General features: G+C 37.5%; 1 protein-coding gene across 1 annotated transcript; it reads right to left on the reverse strand.

Annotated features, from left to right (window-relative positions):
- Positions 1-151: 151 nt before the first annotated feature.
- On the reverse strand, positions 152-15,176 carry c23h12orf56 (chromosome 23 C12orf56 homolog). Its single transcript, XM_054624720.1, has 14 exons — positions 14,898-15,176; positions 10,377-10,572; positions 9,453-9,468; positions 7,124-7,301; positions 6,859-7,014; positions 6,218-6,306; positions 5,976-6,120; positions 5,194-5,288; positions 4,057-4,146; positions 3,877-3,964; positions 3,709-3,783; positions 3,123-3,200; positions 2,138-2,319; positions 152-682 (listed from the first exon to the last, which is right to left on the reverse strand). The coding sequence occupies exons 1-14, from the start codon at positions 15,147-15,149 to the stop codon at positions 571-573; spliced, it is 1,752 nt and encodes a 583-aa protein (XP_054480695.1). The 5' UTR covers positions 15,150-15,176; the 3' UTR covers positions 152-570.
- Between the last annotated feature and the right edge of the window lie 10,862 nt (positions 15,177-26,038).

Here is a 26,038-nt window from a genome sequence, read left to right on the forward strand (position 1 = left end):
AGCATTTTACACTGATTAAATGAATCTTTTTAAACGTTTATGTCTTCTTTTAATTAAATTGTAAGTAATCTACCATGAATGTTCTCCTGAACGTATATGATTTTATGATTGTGCTGCATCAAAACAATTAAACAGGTTCAACTTTGTTTGTTACACGACTGCATTTTTTGGGACAACTTCCCCTTGAATATTGTTTATTTAGAGCGCACATCATCTGAGGACATTTACAGATCTACATGTTCTAAATATACACAGAATCCAAACGTTCAGAGAAGGATGTTTAAAGAAACAGGAATGTTTGTGTTTAGTGCCAATGAGCAGGAAACCTGGAGAACATTTCTGCTTCACAGTATTAAAGGGACATTTCATGACTAACAAAAACCAACGTGATGGAAAGTAGAGGTCTTATCTCTGCTGAGTTCCTCTGTTTCACTACTACGAGCAGCAGATTTTTCCGCTCAGTTCATTAACGGCAGCAGAACTCCAAAGTGGAAAAGCTCAGAGCGTAAACTCACTCAGACTTCGTTTAAAGGCACAGTCCGTAAGAGCACGTGTGTTTTGTGTGCGAGATCATCTGCGCAGATATAGAGTCAGGATTTGCTCGACCAGCCGAAGCGTCGGTTGGCTGATCGGGTAGCGAGGCGGCAGCTTCTCCTCGGCGCACGACAGCTTCACGACGTACCTGGAGAAACAAAGAAAATCACGGATCTCTCAACTCTTATTCTACTGTACTGCACTGACGTACAAATGTAACATACTTTACTTGAGTACTTCCATTGTATTCTACTTTATACTTCTACCCCACTACATCCCAGAGGTTATTTTTACTCCAGTTCTTTTTTAAATATAAGAAAAAATGTGAATTACTATACTAATGGCTCCAGGGTGATAAATAAAACATTAAAACACGACTGTACCGTAGATAACAGATCCCTCCCTTCCTTATACATATAGTTTTAATTAGAATTTTTGTTCTTTTTATTTTTTCTATGTGTTTACCTAAAATATGCATCATCTGAAGATCTGTATGTAAAGTGTATATTCTCTTAGAGACGTTTGTACATGTCTGATTGATGCCAACTATCATTTATTTACTACTCTCACATATTTGTTTTCTCTTTACTAATATATCATTCTGCATAATGAGTACTTTGAAGTTATATTTTGTTTATTATACTTAATAAGTTAATATTTAATTCATCCCTTTTACTTTAAGACTGTGGTATTCTAGCTTTACTTAAGTAAAGGATCTCTTTTTTTTTTTTACATTGCCTCCTAAACCATTAATCAATATGCTACCAAATGTTCTGTGGATCACTATTGAACCAAGATTATCAAAAGCATGCGAGAGCTTTTTTGATATCTCTTTGTGTTTTGAAGATATTGTCCAATGAACTTCAAAAGGTGCCGTGGCTCAGCACAACCATAGACCCAACTCCACAACCATTGGGCCAATTTTCACAAAACTTGCAATAAATGTCCACAGAAGCACCTGAAATATATCTTGAAAGTTTCATTCAAGCCGGCCACTAGAGGGTGCTACAAATCAAATTAAAAGAAAAACACTTCATGCTGTTCTCATCAAGCATTCGGTACAAAACAACGCTATTATTTGTCTTCACTAGTAGAACATTCAGTACAATGTTAAACTTCTACCACATACAGGAATCAGCACTGTATTTATTCACTTCACTGCACAAAATCCACAACCGTCTCTTCAAAGTCTGTAAGGCTTCCACGTGCTTTAAACATGTTTTTCTATGTCTGCAGTTGTTGTTTTTTTTACAAATTTAAAGCATTATTAAGTAGTTAAATGCTGTTATTAGGGGTATTTCTTTCTAAAAACACAATGACAGTCACATTAACACAGAACATAATGGTATTATTCTGTTGGGTTTATGTTGTAGCTATACCTACAAAAGAATAGTGCTCGTCATTTGTATATATATATATATATATATATATATATATATATATATATATATATATATATATATATATATATCCCACAAAATAACTTTGTGTGGCTTAAACCACTGAAATGCTGCTTGCGTCGACTTTCTTGAGTTTGTTATTGTTGATAAAATACTGACGTTAATGCTCGGTCTGTGTCCTTTAATCATCACTATCCACAAACCTGAACTCCTCTCTGAAGTGGGATCGGAGGTGCTGGGCCAGCTGGGTGTTGTACTGCAGGCAGGCCAGCAGGAGGCGACAGCGCTGGAACAGCAGAACAGACTGAAGTGGACTCAGAAAGGACTCCTGCAGGTCTGACAGAACCAGCACCACCTGCTGGACCTGGTACCCGACGAAGGACAGCTGCAGAGAGATGAGGAGACCAGTTCTGTTTTTCAGTTTTAACTTGACAACACACTTTTATTACCAGTCAAAATGAACCAAAATGCAGCTTTAAAGTGTTTGACCTACAGGACAATCTGTCTCAGAGTGAACTTAACAGGGATGACCCGGAACGAGTCCTTTAATATTATATTATAATATAATATTATATTTAATATGCTTTCTTTTTATAAATGGATATGTAATGTTGAACACATGCAAGTGTCACAAGCTAATTGATTCAAATACTGAAAATACAAATACTTATATATATATATATATATATATATATAAGATAGCTTTTTCTCTTGAAAAATTCTTTTAGTTTCATCATTCTTTTAGTTTCATTATATTTAGTTTTGGGTCTGTTTGTTTATTTATGAATTGGGTAACACTGTGGGCACCCGTGGTTATAAATATGAGTAGACAGGTACAGGACCAGCATGCACCTGGGTGAGCTTATGTTTTTTTTTTACCAGCGACAGGATTTTCTTTCTTCTTTTCGTTTGTTTCGTGTTTTGTTTTGATAAATAAATCATGAGAAACACAGAATCATGAATGGAAAATCATTTCTTTTTCCTGCCTAAACCACAAACCCCATGGTGCATCTGTGGCCCTTTGATTAATGTCTGTTTAAGATTTTTCCGTCAAATGGCCGCTACACTAACTAAGTTAATGACAGAGCACTAAAATGACCTGCTGCTGCTAAAAATGAGAAGCTGCAACTTGAATGTTTTGGACAGAGTGCAGCGCTGCAGGGACAGAATGACAGAGAGGAGGTTTACCGTGTGGGGATGAGGCTGCAGGACTCCGAGGATCCAGCCCACAGACAGGAAGCTGTCAGCAGAGGAACATCTGCTGGCCTAAAGTTTCAATAAAGTGTTAAAGTCACAGTCTGAGTGCAAAACGTTTGGGCTTCCCCACGCTTGCAAACTTGAATAGTTTGACATTTTACACCTAAAGAATATGCAAGGGCCAAACTAATTGATCATTATAGGACAATTTCCCACAGTTATACACATCTTTCATTTTCTTTATTAATATACACTTTGACACTTTAATTGTATACTTATTTTAACAAACTTATTTGTTACCATATTTTATTGTACATTTACATTTCTATTAAATGATGTCTTATATTAGCACTGTCTACTGTTTACTGTTAAGCACCAATAGAAATGACAAATTCCTTGTATGTGCTTCTGATTCTGATTCAAAGATTATTTTTTATCCAAAATGGCACCATCTGCCATGCTAAAACCAGCTAAGGGCCGTATAGATAAGAGTATAGTTTTAGCAGCGTTAATGCTCAAACAATCAAAGCAAAGGGAAATGCTTGTTTTGGATATAAAGCCTGCAGTTATAACTCACCTCGTGGCCTAAAAGCAGCAGCTCAAAGAGCAGAGAGCAGGAGGCGTCCAGGTACTCGGCTAGTAAGGCCTGAAGCTGACGGAGAAAGAAGAAAGCCAGCAGTGACACAACAGACGATATGTATATAAATATATATATAAGAACATTAATGTGAGTGGAGCAGCTCACCTCACAGTCAACCGGAGATCTTTGGTTCTGTGTTTGTAGCTCTGCGTCACATATCAAGGCGAGCAGCATTCTGGAGGCCAAAGCTCCTCTGCACGGAGAGAAAGGTGTTTACAGCAGGAACAAGATTCATCCATCAACGCTTTAAAGGATAAAGTATTCAAACAGGTCGGGTGTGGTTACTTTTTAGCAGAGAGCAGGTTGAGTCTGGCCGGTTCGACCTCCGTCTCTCTGAACATGACGGCGAGCGTCTGGGCGATCAGAGTGCTCAGTCTGAACAGAAGCATTGAGCTGGTGTTAAAAGTCAGAGCCTTTATACACAAAAATATACAAAATACTTACTTTAAAAACAGAGTTTACAAAGTGCTTAGAGAGACAAAGCAGAAAAAGCAAGGCAATAAAAAAGGTAAAGACTAATAATCATACAGGTTTACATTACTGCCGACCTATTTTTGAAGAATGTTCAATTGAATTCAAAAGACGTTTTTGTGCATTTTAACCTGACGTATGTAACTTTACTTACAATGTGTTGAAGAAGAAGCACTTCAGTTTACCAGAAACTGGACTTATAGTTTGATGAAGGTAACAAAATGCAAAAAAAACAAACTACAAATCCTTTTTATTACACAAATAAAAGAAAAAATATATGTTTTTTTAAGAATTCATTTGTTTTTTATCCTAGAATTAAACTCCCTGTTGTATCTCTTATGAAGAAACTCCAATGACAGAAATCCAAATGGTTTTATTTGGGATTTTAAAAGGCTTCATGTTGCATAAAAAGTCCTTCAAATACAACTCACAGATACGGAGTGATAGAAAACCGATTGTTCTTGACTCAGATTTAAAGTTGAGGTCTCTGCATCGTTTCCTTTTGAAAAGAAACTTGATTGATTTATTGTAAAATCATGTTTACAAGCAGTTCTGAAGCACTGAACTACTGCAAATGTGTTTTCTCCCATCTTAAAGAAGCTTCATCTTAGATTAGAAAACATTGGTGAATCTCAGAAATCAATGGGTACTAAGGAATAAATAAGGAAATGTTAAGAGGGTTAAGAGTGCATCCTGAGTAACTGACGAAAGATAAACTACATTTTCCAATTTTTTTTGTGAAACACACACACACATTTATTTTTTGTTTAGGTGACAAAATCGGGGATAAAGAGAGAGATGAACCCACAGACACACCTAAAGCCTTCTTCCTTCTTAAACAGCCGTCTTAAGCAGCTTATAAGCTCAAAGGGTTATTTCCCTGGATGTATTAAGGGTCTAAGATCAGACACGCACGCACACACACACGCACACACACACTTTGAAGCTTACAGTAGTTGATCTGCTGTGTAGACTCCACTGAGACTCTGGCAGCCGTGCAGAGATTCCTCCAGAGTCTGAACCAGGAAGTCACACAGCTCACTGGACTGAAAACACACAACAGAGAAGAGTCCTCACAACCCTATGAACTTCCTGTGGAGATGGAAGTTTATTTTGAAAAGACGCTATGTGTGTAACGACGTCACTGATGCTGGAGGGGTACGTAGAGCGCCATAGTTTGAAGCTTGAAGGCTCTGCTCAGTGAGTATTGGGCGAAGGTAAATTATAACGTTATCATGATGTGTTCACATGTAATCTGGTAAAATGTAGTGTTGGTGATAAACTTGAATAAATCCATTTGTATGAAGGAGATGTTTTCACAACAACATTATTATATATTATATATAGACATGAATTATGAGCCGTTTAACTTCCTAACACAAGCTCTGAGCAGATTATAATACATCATTCAAACTACTAATAACAAGATTTGTTGTAATCAAAAATACAATATTTTATATCCTTATCATTTGAGTTGTGTGTTTTTATGACAAATTAAAACACCATATAAGACTACAACAAAGTCAAAGGATAACATTTAGAATGTATGATGGTTTAAAGTGACTTCAGAGTGGTTGAAATGATCTTTGGGACGGTGGCAATAAATAAAATAGTCTGGAGCCTTGAAGACCAGCTGCTTTAACCAAACAACAAACGAATCCGTATCTTTAATGATCGGTTATGGTTAAAAGGAAAAATGTCAAGGAGCATAGACGGGTGTTTGGACGTCTCACCCTCCAGAAGAGTCGGCGTAGTGTGATGTCACGGTGAGCGGCGGTCCTCAACTCCTGCAGCAGCAGGTAGAGACTCTCCACACTGATCCCCTCCTGCAGCAGCTCACAGCTCAGCTGACCAAACAGGTGAGCTGTCCTCTCCCAGCTGCAGACACACACACACACAAACGCACACACGTAGCATGTCATAAATAATGATTCTGCTTCTGTTACAGTCCTGTTCTGGGTCAGAGTTTTGTTACCTGATGGCAGGAAGTCGTTTTCCAGGACAGGAGTCAGACGAGGCACTGCACCTCCGTCTGTAGAGCGGATCTAATGACAGAGTGGACCTCTGAACACACACACACACACACACACACACACACACACACACACACACACACACACACACACACACACACACACACACACACACACACACACACACACACACACACACACACACACACACACACACACACACACACACACACACACACACACACACACACACACACACCTAATAAGAATATATGATTGAAGTCTGTTTGCTGGTGTCGGGAAGTTCTACTACATTTGTGAAAAAAGTTGTATTAAAGCTACAGGCGGTAACTTTTTGTCACATTTGCTCAGACTGCTACTATATCCTGACATTAGCACATAAGACAGATAATATGTAAAAAAAAAGGTTTCTCTGCCTCCTTTTAGTTCTCTTCATGGCATTTGTAGATTCTGTGACTGCGTTGCTTATTTCTGAACTCAAATGTATTAAAAACACATGTTAGTGTACCGTTTTTTTCCCCAATTTAATAAAAAAGAAACCATTATACTATCCAAAAGGATATAGTACTAGTACTTTATCCCATCATGTAGTGAATCCCTCACTCGTCAGTGGGTCACTCACAATAATGAAGCTGTTCCACGAGCTCTGCAGATGGAGGTAAAGTCTGGACGTGTGTGACACGGCGTAAAGATGCAGCTCGGCCTCCCTCTCCTCTCCGCCACTCGAGGAGTCCTTTTTCAACAGGCGAGACAGAACTGAACCGATCCTCCTCGGGACCTGGATCATGACATCATCAACACACCAATGGGTTTTCATCTTCTGAGCCATTTTGCATCCACATATGTTTTAAACCAAAAAAAAAGGGAGGCTGTGTCACAGTCTGTACCTGGCCAGTGTCGAGGAGGTTAAATCTGAGACTCGACGGCGACAGAGGAAAAGTGGGGGAGGGCGCTGTGGAGGGAGGCTGGGTGGGAGGGTGTGGGACCCTGATGAGGCCCAGGGTCTCCGGGTCGGGACAGGAGGCAGAACGTGCGGCGGGTAACGTGGGAAGCTCACCGAGGCTCCTGATGAACAGGAAAGAGATGATGGAGGTTAACTTTTGTTACAGGGCTGCAACTAACGATCATTTTAAATGTGGATTAATATTAATAAGTTGATTATTTTCTCAATTAATCGATTGGTTTGTACTATAAAATGTCCGAAAATGATTAAGAATGTCTATCAGACATCCTCTAATGTCTTGTTTGTCCACTTTCCCGTCATAGAGGAGTAAAGAAACCAGAAAGAATACTCATTTAAGAAGCTGCCATCTGAGAATTTTCCTTCAAAAAGCACTCAAGCCAATTAATCCATTATCAAAAACAGTTGGGCGGTTAATCGAATAGTTGACATCTAGATAAACAATAGACCTTCTGATGTGTATTGAGCATTACAGCAAAGTGTGTCTTCTATTAGCTGCTGACAGGCTGCTCAGAAATTTCAACATAACGAACCAACGGCTGTAAACTGCTTTCATGTCCCCAAAGATGCATCATTATCTCTTAGCATGTGTGTGTGTGTGTGTGTGTGTGTGTGTGTGTGTGTGTGTGTGTGTGTGTGTGTGTGTGTGTGTGTGTGTGTGTGTGTGTGTGTGTTGTGTGTTTAATGACCACCCGTGGGTAAAGAAAGACAGATATGCATGAGACAGCGTTTTCACTTTCCGGAGTTTACATCACACACACATCAGCTTAAAAGCGACGCGGCATTTGTTGTAACCAGGCAACAAGTGAGTGTTCAATGACAGTGAATCTGATCGCACTTCCTCACATTTATTTTCCTGAGTGACACAACACAGAGGGATTCAAGATGCGACCAAATAAAAGATAAAAAAGATTAAAAAAAATTGGATGAAGCTACTTAATACAAATTCCTTAATTTTCACATCATAATTAGATGAAAAGCTGAAACAATCCACAAAAGTACTTCTAAAAACTGCACAGCTTATTCATTTTTAATCAGATATAGTGTACATGTTTTTTATTTAAAGTGTAATTTTCCGCTCTATATTTATGTTTATTGATTTTTGCAATAATTTATTTTATTTTCTCTTTTTCTCTTTATCTTTTGCATCAATACAGCAAATTCATTGTATGGGGGAAAAAAACGCCACAATCTATTATGAATTATTTGAAAAATTAAAAAAACTGAATAATAAAAAAAATAATCTTTTTTTGTCATATAAAAGGGAGTAAACTTTATATCTCTGGTTGGATGAAATATTCAACTTGAAGACGAGGTCTTTAAGAACTTTTGAGCTGTTTTATATTAATAATAAAAAACAATAATCTGAAAATAAATCGGAGGTTGCAGCCCTAAAACTTATTTTGTGTTGCTTGTATACTTTTAAGTCGATTTCTGGACAAAAATAAATACATCTGGATCCCAGTGATAAGTTGGAGACGTATACAGTTTTTGGTTGTGGATCGTGGTACCACTTAAAACTCCCCGGTGAACAATGACAATGAGCCGCAGGAAATCGGAGGTGAAACATGTCCCTCTTCTATAAATAAGTCATGAGCCACCTGAGACACTGAAGAGGATCATTACTTAGCCCGTTAGAGCGAGGCAGCTTTCACTTCATGCATTATTTAGTTGTTTCCCAACCGAAACGGAAGGGACGAGATTTAACTGTTTGTGAAATGTTTTTGTGGTGTCGCCCTCTTACCATCACCACACATGCAGAAGACAGACACGCAATTATAAATGCGGGTATTTAAGCTCCTAAAGTTTAACCCTCCTCCTCTCTTGTAGCCCTGCAGATAAATACAGCTGTAAAGGTTTTTATAGCTTAAAGACTTTGTCTGTCTCCCTGACGCCCAGACAGAATCTGTGCTGCTAAAAAAGCTAAATCAGACACATAAAGTTACACCATGCCGGGCAGCTGGAAGTCTAAAGTGTCAAATAATTCCTTTAGTTGTGGATGAAAAATGTAGCATTTGTTTCAAAGTATATTTCATTAGCAGGAATTGTGCTTCTTTTTGGACCACCTTTAAAGAGTGTTTGAAACACGAGATTCAAAAAGTAAAAGCAACCACAGCAGGTCTCAGGTTCCATTCATGACTATCACACACACACGACTATGTGTGTGTGTGTGTGTGTGTGTGTGTGTGTGTGTGTGTGTGTGTGTGTGTGTGTGTGTGTGTGTGTGTGTGTGTGTGTGTGTGTGTGATGCTCACCTCAGTGCAGGATATCCTGTAGGGGAAATAAATAAGACACAGGAGTTAAAGTTACACACATAAAGGTATCAGTGGAAATGAACCAAGAAACAAAGGAAGACATGAAGCTTCACTGCTGCTGTTTGTTACAGAGTTTCACGAAACAAAATCTGAACAAAAGAACCCCTTTTTTTAAAAGTTTGATCGATTTTCTTTCTTTATAAGAACTAAAATTGACAGCATACACATACATTTTTGTAATTTTTCATGGAAAATAGAAATTAAATTGTGTATGTTCATAGTAAAAACCACTTTTAGGTGCCACATATCTATATAAAAACACAGCTAATGTAATTTACATCAAAACGTTCACACTATGTGATGCGCGGGACAGATTTTTTTATTACCCTCACCCACCAGAACCTCTCTGAGAGCCAATCTCCAATGCCAAACCTGCAAAACGTTGTTGCAACCAGTGAACGGAAGTGACCATATTTGCAGTGTGTGGGAGTGACGTAGAGACGCCGTATACGACTCTGGTAGAGACCTGTCAATCACTGTGTAGCCCCGCCCTAAAGCATACCCTGCTTTATGGTCTATTTGACTCTAAATGGACCATAATTTACTAAATGAACATCATGCTGTATTGAGGAATACAGCATGATGTTAAGACACTTCCACATTGGCTTCACTCTTCAAAACGGGAGGTTGCCGCCGGTCTCAAACACACACTCACACACCGATGGAGGCAAAACAGTCATGCAAGGTGCTGGCCTGGCCATTAAAACCACGAAACATGGACAGGAAGAGCCGGAAGCTGAAGCACCAACCTGGTGATTAGTGCAGCACCTGCTCTTCCTGCTGAGCAACAGCCGCCCTTACAACCTTTGACCCCTACGGTGATCTAAACTTGGTAATTTGACATTTTTAAAAACAGCTCTATACCTTCTAAGGTGTGTGTAATTGTTGGGCAGTGGCTGGTTCTGCGAGAGGGCGGGGCTGCGGGAGGAAGTCCCACCCTCCTGTCTCTCCTCAGCCAATCACGGCCCCTCACAGCAGGCTTGTCGGTGACGTAGGTGATTCGAATGTGCTGGCAGAGTTCCCGGTTCTTCCCATGAAGGAAATCTGGCATGTCATTGACCTGAAGAGATGATACAGAGGTAAAGATCAAATGTACAGCATCTATCACCTCAACAGTCTTTCATTGTGTTTTAGATTTTACCTCGTTTTTTTCAAATTACACAAAATAGACAGGTAAATGATGTATAAGTATCAGTGATGAACCATTTAGTGAAAGAAATAACTATGTTAAATAAATATGTCAAATTAGGCGAATAATTAAAAAAATGAAGGACAAAATACAAAAAAATATGTTTTATATATATATATTCATCTATTTCCTCTTTCATATATTTAAATATGTATTTTATTTTGGCATTCATTCATTTAGATATTTATAAAATTATTATTTTTATAAATGATCTATTGTCTCTTTTATTCATTTTTGTCCATGTATTTTTCTGTATTTATTTTTATATTTCCTTTTACTTATCTTTTTATCTTTTTTTATTTTAATATTTTGTTTATATTTTCTGTATCATTTATTTCTACGTTTATATATGGCAATAACGGGTAGACTGTCACACAACTACACCTGAGGTTTTCATAGTCTGAAGAGATGAATAGATATTTAAAATACTCATGAGCTGCATCTTAAATAGATGTCATAATAAAGGTAATATTTGCCTGATTTTGATAGAGTTGAACTGAAGGTAACAACACCAGAGGTGTTAGAAGAGGTCTCAGAGAGTTCAACACAGTCTGACAGTTTAATTCAGACAGGATTAACTCTGTGAGGAGGAATTTAAACCTTTGACCTCTGACCTACGCGACATAACAAGGTGGTAATAAGAGGCGTGTTCTGCAACAGACACACTCATCTTAACTTTTGGATACTGTATGTTATGTATGGTTATATTAAATAGCATAAGCTTGAATCTATTTTGAGCAACACCTGAACAAACTGTCAGATACTTAGACTTCCTGTTACTTTAGGTATTCAACAGGCAAAATACAAAGTTATTGATAGGAAGGTTAAATCATTATGGCCATCGCACAAAAATATCTAAAAGGTCATATAAACACGAGAACAAATTATTTCCAAAAAGGTAGTAGTGATATATACAGATTTTTAGAAGTGTCAAATTGTCTTGCAGGTGGTCCTGATTTTTTTTACAATTAATTTTTTCAATCTAAATTATAAATTTGATCATGTTTTAGTTATTTACAAAGTTTCGGCTGTTGAGAAACTTAGCAAGTAGGTTTTTTTTTTATGTCAAACTAAAATTTGTTAAAACTTTTTATTGAATAAATAATGAATACAGAAATAAATAACTGAAAACTCACCTCTTAGCACTTATTGTATTCCTATTAGTTTGTTTCTGTACTTTTGCTCTGGTTTATGCTCTTAGATGCTTGTTTAAGAAAGGAGATGCACTTATGACTTCTGGTGACTAGTAGTTCTCTATGTTGAATCCACTTATTGTAAGTCGCTTTGGATAAAAGCGTCTGCTAAATGACGAATGTAATGTGATGTAATGTAACTAAGTAACTGATTTAAAATATATATATATATATATTCAGTTTACTAACAAACAACACCAAAAAAACTAATTTTGAAGCTGGAATTACAGAATGTTTGCCATTTAATTTGTCAAAAAGTCATTTAAAAATATAACCTTGAGTTTTGTCAACTTTAAAGGACATTTCTCATTATTTTTGACGTTTAACAGATCGAAATATTCACTTTTTTCAATGAAGATTAACCCTTTCATGCATAGAGGTCACTACAGTGGACAGCTATTCAAATGTTGTTTTCTTGTATATGCATGGGTTTTGATGGCATAGTTGCACATCCAAGGCTCCCCCTGAGATCAGGTTTGGCTCTGGAAACCACTGGCCCCAGCTCACTGAAGCAAACAATGCAAACAGATGCCATGATGCTGCATGCACACGAAGAACCAAGTACATCTGCATGCAGTGTCTTGTGGCTTTGTGCCCTGGGTGCTTATTTATTTATTTTTTATCATAAGATAAGATAAGATAAAATAAGATAATCCTTTACTAGTCCCGCAGCGGGGATATTTACAGAATTACAGCAGCATATAGTATAGTGCAAAACAAGAGACATAGTAAAAGAAAAACAAGATAAAATAAAATGAAATAAAAAACAAGTATTATAAATAAGCAATAAAAAACAGTAAAAAAAATCCACAATAATTGAAATATTATATATAAAGGTAGCACAAGACTGTGGGAATAAACAAATACTAAGAGAGCAATAGTATGAATTAAAAAATGGAAAAAGGCGAAATGCAGATTTATTATGAGTGTGCATATATGTTTAAGAACATTTTCATACATGCAAATGATCATTTAGGATTTTTTTAAATTCCAAGTTGGTGTGATTACAGACAGAAAAAATAAAAGATAGTCTGCACATTTTCTTCGTATATACATATATTATTTTATAGTTTTCACATCTTTATATATAATTCTATTATTTTGTTTGTTAAATACATATTTCTTCAGTTGAAAACAAAAACGCATGTAGAAATCTCTTTGGAAAAACTTCTCTTTTAAAGCTCAAATCTTGTTTTTCATGCCTAAAGAGCAATAATAATTGGTTGCACAACCAACTCTGCTCCCAGCAGACCACATGATGACAATAATAACATGACAATAAAAAACCTGTGCAATACATTACACATTACACTGTGCAATAATAGTTAAAAATAGTTGTTGTTTTTTTCTCTGTCTGTAAATATAATATTTCAGTTATTGTTGTTTTTTCTACTACTGTTATATAGTTATAAATAGTTAAAATAGTTTTTTTTGTAAATATAATATTTCAGTTATTGTTGTTTTTATCTATGTTATTTTTTCATATCTATTTTTTTTTTATATATGTCTCTTGTGTGCACTTTACTCTCTGCTGCTGTAAGCCTGCAAATGTCCTAATAAAGGATTATCTTATCTTATCTTATCCTATCTTATCTCTAAGCTCTTTATAATAAAATTATCTTATCTTATCTCTCTATATCTAGAAATCTTTGGAAAAACTTCTCTTTTAAAGCTCAAATCTTGTTTTTCATGCCTAAAGAGCAATAAAAACACTCCTGACTGAGGTTGTCATAATAAAAATGTTAAAATAGTTGTTGTTTTTTTCTCAAATATAATATTTCAAAAACCTAATAAAAATGTGCAGACTACACTGTCTGTATTATTTCATATTATTTTAGTTTACTCAATAATACGCATGTAGAAATCTCTTTGTTAAAAATATTAAAATAGTTGTTAACTAATAGTTGTTTTTTTTTACTCTGTCTGTAAATATATTGTTTTTTTTCTACTACTGTTTTTTTATTGCTTATTTATAATAAAAATGTGCAGACTATTGTCTTTTAATATTTCATATTTCAGTTATTGTTGTTTTTTCTACTACTGTTTCTTTTATTGCTTATTTATAATACTTGTTTTATTTTATTTTTATCTTGTCTTCTTCTACTATGTCTCTTGTGTGCACTTTACTCTATGCTGCTGTAAGCCTGCAAATTTCCTAATAAAGGATTATCTTATCTTATCTTATCTTATCTCTCTTTCAGTCTCTCTACGCATGTAGAAATCTCTTTGGAAAAACTTCTCTTTTAAAGCTCAAATCTTGTTTTTCATGCCTAAAGAGCAATAAAAACACTCCTGACTGAGGTTGTCATAATTAATGAACTCACCAGCAAAAAACAGTAAAAAAAAATCCACAATAACAAAGATAGTCTGCACATTTTCTTTGTATATACATATATTATTTTATAATTTTCACATCTTTATATATAATTCTATTATTTTGTTTGTTAAATACATATTTCTTCAATTGAAAACAAAAACGCATGTTGGAAAAACTTCTCTTTTAAAGCTCAAATCTTGTTTTTCATGCCTAAAGAGCAATAAAAACACTCCTGACTGAGGTTGTCATAATAAACAACAAAAACGTGTGCAATACATTACACATTACACTGTGCAATAATAGTAGTTAAAATAGTTGTTGTTTTTTTTCTGTCTGTAAATATAATATTTCAGTTATTGTTGTTTTTTCTACTACTGATTTTTTTATTGCTTATTTATAATAAAAATGTGCAGACTATCTTTTATTTTTTCTGTCTGTACATATAATATTTCATATTATTTTACTGTTTTTTATTGCTTATTTATAATACTTGTTTTTTATTTCATTTTATTTTATCTTGTTTTTCTTCTACTATGTCTCTTGTGTGCACTTTACTCTATGCTGTTGTAAGCCTGCAAATCTCATAATAAAGGATTATCTTATTATCTTATCTCATCTCATCTCTTAATTCATGCATGTTAAAGGAGAATAAAGTGAAATGTAACACCACACAGCCCTGAACTCACCAGCTCGATGTCGCGGACGCGCATGAAGCTCAGGGCCTCTGTGAGGGTGCGCGGCGGGTACTCTGCCAGGTAGACGCGCTCGTCGCTCAGCACCACATGCATGTACACCTTCCTGACCGTCTCCGACACCACCACGCACGGCTCGTAGGCTCGGATCCGCTGGTACACCGCCCGCTCCGTGTTCCGCTTCAGGAACGAGTCCAGCTTGATGTTTCCCCGGGAGAGCAGCGCGCCGGAGCCGGTCCGTGCCATGACGGTGCCGGGGCCGCTTCGGAGGGTTTGAACTTTACGCACGGCTCCAGGTGGAGACGGACGTGTCCGTCAGAGCGCACGGCTCTCTGATTGGTCCAAGCTGAGAGGACGGACGCTGCTGATTGGCTAGAAGATGCAGCTTAATTGGGCTCACTGGGTATGTTTGTTTGATTCTAGTTCTGACGGCACACATAGACACACATTAAACCTTTAACATGGATTATGACAACCTCAGTCTATCTAGGAGTATATATATATATATATAGATCTATAGTATATAGATCTATATATATATATATATATAGATCTAGATATAGATCTATATCTATATATATATATATATATATATATATATATATATATATATATAGATATATATATATCTATATATAGATATAGATATATATAGATCTATATCTATATCTATATATAGATATATATATATATATAGTATATATATCTAGATATATATATCTATGTATATATATATATATATATATATATAGATCTATATATCTATATATATATATATATATAGATCTATATATCTATATATATATAGATATAGATATATATCTATATATATCTATAGTATATCTATATATAGATATATAGATTTAATATATATCTATAGATCTATATAGATATAGATCTATATCTTTAGATCTATATATAGATCTAGATATAGATCTATATAGATCTATATCTTTAGATCTATATATAGATCTATCTATATATAGATCTAGATCTATATATATATAGATATAGATAGATAGATATATAGATAGATAGATAGATATAGATAGATATAGATATAGATAGATAGATAGATATATATATATATCTATACACAAATGACGGAGCACTATTGTTTTGTAGGTATAGCTACAACATAAACCCAACAGAATAATACCATTATGTTCTGTGTTAACTATGTGACTGTCATTGTGCCTTTAGAAAGAAATACCCCTAATAACAGCATTTAACTACTTAATAATGCTTTAAATTTGTAAAAAAAAAAAAAAAAACAACAACTGCAGACATAGAAAAACATGTTTAAAGCACGTGGAAGCCTTACAGACTTTGAAGAGACGGTTGTGGATTTTGTGCAGTGAAGTGAATAAATACAGTGCTGATTCCTGTATGTGGTAGAAGTTTAACATTGTACTGAATGTTCTACTAGTGAAGACAAATAATAGCGTTGTTTTGTACCGAAATAATATTAATATGTATTCTTGAAAACTTGTTTAAATATAATATATTTAAACTCTGGAGAAGACTTAAATGTAACTTATTATTATGATAAAGTATGAATCAGTAGTGCCGTTGCACAGCATGGTCTGTGGATTATCTTGAGTAACCGGGTCAGGATTTAAGAGCCATTGCTGTGGAGTCACAACAAACCAATCTAGATAGACAATAACTTTAATTCTGATGCAAGTGGGTTTTTTTGTACTCTATATAAATGTGAAGTTCACTGAACTAGCAGAATTTTACTCTGAAAGGATTATTTACTGCTCTCATGGCAAATGATAAGTGAGATAAGCACAATTTGTATTTATTTTTTGTTTATTTTTTATTATTTTATTGATCAGTTATAAGATGTTGCACTGAATGTGGGTGAACCGGAGCTCCCGGAGTAAACCCTTAGCTACCATCACAGTATTTAACACACAGACTCACAAAGGCTCAAGCCTTCTAGCTGTGATGTCACACTGTGACCTCTGCTGACGTTCATTTTGAAGGAGAAAAAAGAAACATCACGTTTTTTTCCCCCTCAAGATGATTATGGTATTAAACAGATTTTTTTTTCTGAGATTAAGTGAATGAAGTTGATATTCACTGAATGTGGGGAAAAACCAGAGTTCCTGGAGTAAACCCTACCCTACCTTACCTTCACCTACTTTACACCAGCAGTATTTCTACGCCTGCAGATGTTGGAGATTGCCCACAGACGAAGAACTTGCAGATGGTGCTGCACTTCTTGGGTGGTGTCGTCAGGTGATCTTTGACGGCGGAGGCGATGCAGTTCCCGAGGGCTGGTTCCCCTAATTTCATGGAGAGCAGCACCATTTCTGCACTGCCCCACTTCTTACGAAGCTCCTGGAAAATGTCCTTGTCAAGTTGTTTAAAGGTTTTTGGGCCGGGATCAAAATCGACACCCTGGACTTCGGTCCACGTTCTTTCAAACAGATGCTTAATGATGGCCTCGGTGTTTGCAATGGTCCAGTTCACTTTTGTTTTCTTGAATATCCGGGAAACCAGCATCTCCACGAACAGCTGAACTGACATTTTCTTCATTTCTTCCTGTTCTGTTGCACCTTGTTCGGGTTCATCTGGTGTTTCCTCACATACTGACCCAGAAGCTGCTGAAGCTACGTCGTCCTCGATGCTGACAACCGGCGGCTGAGTTGGAGCAGGAGACTCAGCTTCCATTCTGTGTCCGTGCAGGTCGATCATAGTGTTAATCTCTTTCAGGAAACTCCACATTTGATTCAGTATCTCAGCGTACGTGTCAGCATGTAACTGACTGCGATATGTCCTGCTTTTGATTGTTTCTGGGATAATCGTGGGCCCGACCCCATTTGTGAAGTGACTGGAGAGGAAATCCTTAACTTCCTGTGTGATTATACATCTCCTAACGTTCGAGCGATAATATCCATGAAAATGATTGGGATCTACTAATGATTGGAAATCTGAGCGGTAATCTTCAAAATTGATGTTCTTTCCTGTTGGAAAATTCATCTCCCAATTCTTCTGGTCTTTAAGAATTAGACAAATACAGGTTTTTGCAATAGCTTCAAGCTCCTGACCGATTTCATTTTTTACCAGCCCATCATTTAGGCCTGTTAATCGCTCAATAATACGACTAATCCTATTCTGAACTCTGACAAGGACGATGTTAATTTTTTCGATCTCCAATACCAGGTGTGCTGGGTCAGAATTATTTTTCACTAAATTCAGAGGTATATTATACTGGATCTCAACGTCTGGCTGACGAATCCTTTCCACCCATCTCTTCATGACGTGCGTGAAAATACGACATTGTTCGCTCAAATCTGAATACATTTCGATGTCTAGGATATTATCCCGGTTGGATATGATGTCCATTTCGTTATTCAGTTGGGAGAAGTTAAATTCACTAGGATTTACGCTATTTCTCCTTGTTGCCACCCTTGGCCTATACATCCAACGAATAAAAAAGTGAAACACTCGATAGGCTTCACAGTGTTCCATCTTATACTGAAAGTCTGACAGACCCATGAGATGTTCAAAGTACACCCTGAACGCCTCCAGACGTTGATTGTCTGGATTACTTACCGTGACTGGTGACTCGGCGCTGTCATTACTTGAAGAATAAAAGTCCAATTCTGTCCGTCGTGGTCTTCTGCGATAGGGACTGCTTCCCGCATTCATTACAGGCTCTTCACTGTTCACATTAGAAGAGGCGTCAGCGTTATCACTGGCTGCGTCCTCTTCAGAGTTCCAGTCTGTCAGACCATCTGAAAGACTGTTTGTGGATTGAACTTGCTCCTCTGATTCCTCTCCATTTATTCCACTGAGAGGGCTGACAGCAGATCCATCCATCTGCGTCTCCTCTGTCTGCTGTGTTTGTGCTCGATCCATGGTGATTGTTGCCGTAATATTATAGTCGATAATCCTCAATGCTTTGAAACTCCTTGGTTAAGTTTTCACTTGCTGCTCTGTTGGTTCAACACTGACCGAGTGTGAAGCCAGTTTGAAATGTCATTGTATTGTTATTAGGCTACAATAATGTGTATCAATTATATCAAGGCAATAATTACATAGGTGTCACAGGCTCTCACGTGACATCACAAAGGATCAAAGCCAAACGTGCTAGTCTTTATGACGACATACATACACTGGCTGCATTCTCTTCAGAGTTCAATTCTGTCTGACCATCTGAAAGAGTGGTTGTGGACTTAACTTGCTCCTCAGATTCCTCTCCATTTATTCCACTGAGAGGGCTGACAGCAGATCCATCCATCAGCGTCTCCTCTGTCTGCTGTGTTTGTGGTCGATCCATGGTGATTGTTGCCGTAATATTATAGTCGATAATCCTCAATTGCTTTGAACCTATATCTGTTGGTTTAACACTGACCGAGTGTGGAGCCAGTTGTAAATTTCATTGTATTGTTATTGTAGGCTACAATAATGTGTGTATTAATTATATCAAGGCAATAATTACAAAGATCACAGGCTCTCACGTGACGTCACAAAAGATCACAGCAGAACGCAACGAACGCAACTTGCGAGTCTTTATGAGGTCAGCAATCGTTCTCAGATCAAAGAACCGATGTTATAAATAGAAGCCAATTTTCCATCCATCCTCACATCTTAACTAATCAGTTCACAAGTAAAATTATAGCATTCAACATGAATCCACAAGGACCATCGCAGACCGTTCCAGAAGACATAAAAGATTTCCTTTCTTTAATGGGGAAATTAAATCATTTGTTCATTAAACCGACACCAGCGACAGGTGGAATTATCAAATACATTAATGAAGCTTATGAACTAAACTGCTATATAGGGCAGAAATACACAGAGGTAGATTGGGATTCCGGATCAACGATTTCAGCTGTATCTAAAGCCTGGTGGCAGAGATATTTGTCAAATGTAAAACTGGACCGATCGCCGGGAGCGCAATGCGTAATCATGCTTTCAAATGGGACAACTGTGAAAGCCATCGGCCAGATAAAGGTCACATTTCGGTTTGCCAAACTTACAGCTCCACAGATACAGACTGAAATAACCATGCGTGTTGTGAAGGGTATGACTTTTACAACACCTCTCATAGGAAACAACTTCATTCGTTTCATGGCACAGGCTTTAAAATCTTCGCCGATGAATACGGTTGGAAGTGGCACCGCATCTGGAAGACTTTATACAGTAGACTGTGAAATGAATGGCATTAATACTCGAGCAATTTTGGATTCCAGTGCTGAAAGTTCACTTATTAATGCTGATTGGGTACGACAACATATGCCAAATGAGGTCAGAGATTTAAGGGAATTGGCTATAGGCAATAGACAGTTGGAAGTATCCGCAGCTAATGGAACACCCCTGAATTTAACCGGCTGGGTAGAAGTGACCTTACAAGTGGTATCAGTCACAGTTTGTAATGTGCCTTTGATTATTACGACAGACAATGACACAACGATAATTGGCGCAAATGTGTTACAGGCCATTCTTTACCAAAGAGAGGCCGACATGAACAGACAGACTACAGACACTGAGTCTCTTGGACCAACTCAGTCTCCGGCCGACAGCATCGAGGACAACGTTGATCCTTCAACAAGCTACTGGTAAGGTAAGGTAAGATATAGGGTTTACTCCGGGAGCTCCGGTTCACCCACATTCAGTGCAACATCTTAAAACTGTTCAATATAATAATAAAATAATACAAAATAAACAAATAAAAATGGTGCTTATCTCATTTGCCATAAGAGCAGTAAATAATCATTTCAGAGTAAAATTCTGCTAGTTGAGTGAATTTCACATTTATATAAAGTAAAAAAGAAAAAGTACAAAATAAACCCCACTTGCATCAGAATTCAAGTTAGAGTCTTGACCCAAAATGGAAAGTAGATGCGTCCGTCTATAGAGTTTCAAAGGGGGTCAGAGGACAGTCAAGACTTTTCGTCCAATAACATTAAACAATTGTCACAGGTATGGTGTGGACCCAAAAGCAGTACGACCAGGAGACAGATAAAGTTCTGGAGCTTTATTCAAAGCTGAGCACACAGCAGACAGACAGGCAGGATATGACTCACAGTGGGGAAACAGGCAGGGGATCAGGCAGACGGAAACCAGAGGAAGCGGAGGCTAAACTCGGGGTCGGGGACAGAAGGCTAAGGTGGCTAACCGAGACAAAAGCAAGGTAGGAATCCGGTGGTTGGGGACAGAAGGCTGAGTCGTTGACCGGGGCACAGGCAAGGCAGGGAAGTCCAGACAGGCAGGCAGGGTCGGCAACGGGAAGTCAGTCCACAGGAAACTGCTGGAAGGTCTGGCATGAATGCAACAAACGATCTGGCAGCGAGTGTGTGACTGACTGGGGTTTAAATACTGCAGGGTGTAGGTGCAGCAGAGTGAGCAGGTGAGAGGGATGGTGCTGATGAGGTGGGCGTGGCAGACAGGTGCACTGCATGAGGCTGATTAGGTGAGTGAGGGAGAGTGTGGTGAGAGAGGGGGGGCTGGGCTGAGAGCTGGAAGTGGAACTGGGAGTGGCCGGAGTGAACTGAGAGAGAGTGACAGGCAGGTGAACAGAGTGAGCCAATTAGGTGAGTGAGACAGAGTGACAGGGAGTATGGAAGACGAACTGTGACAACAATAAGAAGAAATACAGCTTATCTCACTTATCATGTACATATTCAATTTTGCGTTCAGTGAGTTTTTACTCATTTGAGTACAAAAAGTACCAAAATAAATGATAAAGAAAACAGTGTGTTCATTTGCAGCAGTGTTCTTTTCATAAGAAAACCTCATGCATCAGCATTAAAGTTATAGTCTTGACCCAAACAGATACTAGAAGTAGATACGTGTGGGTTAGGTGTTTGCATAGTTACATAACCACATTAACCTTCTAGAGCTCCTCACTGCTCCAGTAGTTTGGCTTTATTGTTAGAAAGTCACAACAACAACATTCAATCACAAATCATGATAAATTTCAGAGTTTCACACATCGGTTTCATTATATATAAAATCTACATTCACAGATTTCTCAGTGTCAGGTTTGTTTTCATCACTCTGCTATATTAAGAATCACACTGGTGATGAGATGTTATAATCAAGTAAACAAGTGGAATCAAACAGTTTCCATGTAGGGCTGAATTGAGTATTTTGTGCTGCACTGGATGCATCTAGTGTTGGTTACGTCTTCACATCTGTTGAACTATTATCTCTCTATATTACTGTGAACTTTTGCACATTCCCTGAGCAATAGTTTTGCATATCATCACGTACAGGTGCATCTCAATAAATTAGAATGTCATGGAAAAGTTTGTATATTTTGATAATTCAATTCAAAAAGTGAAACTCATATATTATATAGATTCATTACACACAGAGTGAAATATTTCAAGCGTTTATTTCTTTTAATTTTGATGATTATGACTTACAGCTCCTTTTGCATGAATTACTGCATCAATGCGGCGTGGCATGGAGGCGATCAGCCTGTGGCACTGCTGCGGCCTTCAGCTCGTCTGCATTGTTGGGTCTGGTGTCTCTCATCTTCCTCTTGACAATACCCCATAGATTCTCTGTGGGTTCAGGTCAGGCGAGTTTGCTGGCCAATCAAGCACAGTGATACCATGATCGTTAAAGCAGGTATTGGTACTTTTGGCAGTGTGGGCAGGTGCCAAGTCCTGCTGGAAAATGAAATCAGCATCTCCATAAAGCTTGTCAGCGGACGGAAGCATGAAGTGCTCTAAAATTTCCTGGTAGATGGCTGCGTTGACTCTGGACTTGATAAAACACAGTGGACCAACACCAGCAGATGACATGGCTCCCCAAATCATCACTGACTGTGGAAACTTCACACTGGACTTCAAGCAACTTGGATTCTGTGCCTCTCCACTCTTCTTCCAGACTCTGGGACCTTGATTTCCAAATGAAATGCAAAATTTACTTTCATCTGAAAAGAGGACTTTGGACCACTGAGCAACAGTCCAGTCCTTTTTCTCCTTAGCCCAGGTAAGACGCTTCTGACGTTGTCTCTGGTTCAGGAGTGGCTTGACACGAGGAATGCGACAGTTGTAGCCCATGTCCTGGGTACGTCTGTGCGTGGTGGCTCTTGATGCACTGACTCCAGCCTCAGTCCACTTTTATTGTAATTATTCACTTCTCTTTCTTGACTTCTGCAGTACTTTACTTTATTTTTTACGAATACACGCTAGAGAAAGTCAAGGTGTCACCAAAGCTATTACAAATCCAATCGTGGAGCGTTTTTGAGGGCTCTCTGGCAGACATTTTGAGCCCTTTATGAACCCTTTATGGCACGTGGGTGTTCAGCCAGGCAAATAACATTTACTCAGGAACATTAAGGATTAAAGATGAAACATAAAAATCCAGGACAGCAGAGGAATGGAAGCAGAGTTTATATTACACAGATTTATTTATCAAACTTTACATTTTGTCATTGAAGCTGTTTTGACAAAAACAGGCAAATGTATTATTTGAAATTACCTTTCATATTGTAAGGAAACACTGGGATTTGGCCGATGTATAACCAGCGGTGTGTGAACTTCAACCGACAGATAACCGGAACCTTTAAAAAAACCTTCAAACCCACAGAACTGTTAAGAGCGACGAACTTAGTTCACTCCAAAGTCAAAGGTCCGATGAACGTTGTTGCAGCTTCCTGGTGTTAACACTGGAGGGCAGTAGCTGCTGACTTCTCTACCCTCTAATGTAAGTTATATCTTACGTTTGATTAATTAACTTATAAGGTTCTCATACATTTATATATTAAAGTTGTGCAATTTATTAACCTGATTCCGTCACTTTTCCGTTTGTAAATAGTGAATAATTGTATAAGTAAATCACTCTGTTGCTATGAGACACTTTGGGGTTGATGTGAACCTGGAAGAAATTGGAAAATGTGATCTTGTCTTCTTTTCTTCCTCTGCTTAAACTTCCTCTCTTTCTGACACAGAGAGAGAGAAAGAGAGAGAGGGAGAGAGAGATGGAGAGAGAGACATGGAGAGAGAGGGGAGAGAGAGAGAGGGAGGGAGAGAGAGAGAGAGAGAGATGAGAGATGAAGAGAGAGAGAGATGGAGAGAAAGAGAGAGAGAGAGGCGCTGGCTGCAGTTTTGAAGGGGAGCTTTGTAAATGGATGCAGAGATGAACGCCGAGTTGTTTTGCAGACCAAAACACACACACACACACACACACACACACACACACACACACACACACACACACACACACACACACACACACACACACACACACACACACACACACACACACACACACACACACTAGCAGGAGATGAAGGCAGTGTTGTTTTATAGAGGAACAGAGTCAGTCTTTTATCGAATTTAGTAAGAAGACTAAGACACGATAGACACACAAACTCTGGGTTTGTAGGAGGAGGCGGCAATCAATCTTTTACACAAATAAAAAAAAAATTACCCTGTTCAGAGACTTTTGAAATGCATCTAAAGTAGTTTTTTCAACAGTTTAACTAAAATGTCAAATTTGACAAACAGGAGAAGCTGAACATAAACTAGAAAAAGAAAATAACTGAAACAGCACAAAAAAAAGTGAATGTGGAGTTTCTTTCTTGACCTAAACAGCAGCTTGACAAATTAAATTCCTAACGAGGTTTTCTACCACATCTCACAGCTGATTATAGCGGACAGAGATGTGCAGTTGGAAATAAATAGTACACTGTACACACACAGAAAATACATATTCAAATAATGAAATAAGAATAAAATAAAATAGGCAATTGAAATTGAACAAAATGTATTGTATAAGTATATAGAAGTAGCACTTAAGGAAGAAATGAAATAATTCAGTACTGATGTCTCATACTGCTGAGTTTTGTTAAAGATGTTATTGTTTAGAATTATTTTACTCCTTCGGCTGTGGTTCTGGTCAGCTGGGTCACCATCACCATCATCAGTGTGTGTTTGTGTGCAGCTGCAAACAAATGTCGTGGGCTGGCCCGGTCACACTGTCGTCTTTTGTTCTGTAGAAGAAGAAAAACAGTCACGTTTCCGCCAAAGAGAAGGAGCAAATATAGCCAAACAAACACACACACACACACACACACACACACACACACACACACACACACACACACACACACACACACACACACACACACACACACACACACACACACACACACACACACACACACACACACAGTGGTTTGGGTTGGTGATGACCTTTATGGCATTTTGAGGGCTGGTAATGAGGCTTAAAGTTCAAGCTCTGAAAATGTGACTCATCTTTTACTGCCAAATTCATTTTCTTGGATTGTTTAGTTATTCAGTTAGTATTTCCCAGATGATGAAATTTAAGGATACTGCTTGCGTTAAAATACCCATATTATAAAATGCATCACGCAGTCACATATAAATCTTAATGTATAAAACAGTTGTCATAAAACTTAACTTAATTTCAGAGGTTTTAACATGTAACATAACATGTAATCATAAGCATATAACAGCAACAATGATAATAATAATAATAATAATAATTAAACAGATAAATGATGATGATGTATTATAGGTTAGTATTGATCCCCAGGTGTGAAATTCACAAGCCCTACCAAGTATATACAATCAGCACAATCTTTACCAGCTTTAACATTGAAGTCATGTACACATTAATGCATCAATGATTATAATACAATACTATAATGTACATTATTCTGAAAGGGGCCTTTCTTAAGTAGGCCTACTTTTACTTTTGGTACCTTTCGTATATTTTGATGCTAATACTTTGGTGCTGTTACGGAATTGGAACTTTTAATGCAGGACTTTTATTTGCAAAGCTGTATTTTTAAACTATGATATTTCTACTTTTACTGAAGTAAAGGATCTAAGTACTTCTTCCACCTTGTCTACTTGTTACTTTGAAATAGGCTATATAGCCCTAACAGCTTGATTACAGTTGTGGAAAAAGTAGGCCATATTATAAGTATTCACTTCTACCTTACTAGTGCAGTATTTTGGCCAATTCATCACTTTTTTTATGAGATGTTGCCTAATTGAATTGTCTTTCTTTCACAATAACTCACCACACTGACATTTGTCTTACTCAAAGGATGTGTGCATAACTGTAAGAGGAACACAAGAAGCAGAGAGGAGTGAGAGACAAAAAGAAAAGAGAGGAAGAAAGACAAAAAT

This window comes from Anoplopoma fimbria, chromosome 23, assembly GCF_027596085.1.
Source record: "Anoplopoma fimbria isolate UVic2021 breed Golden Eagle Sablefish chromosome 23, Afim_UVic_2022, whole genome shotgun sequence".
In the NCBI taxonomy this organism is placed as follows: Eukaryota; Metazoa; Chordata; class Actinopteri; order Perciformes; family Anoplopomatidae; genus Anoplopoma; species Anoplopoma fimbria.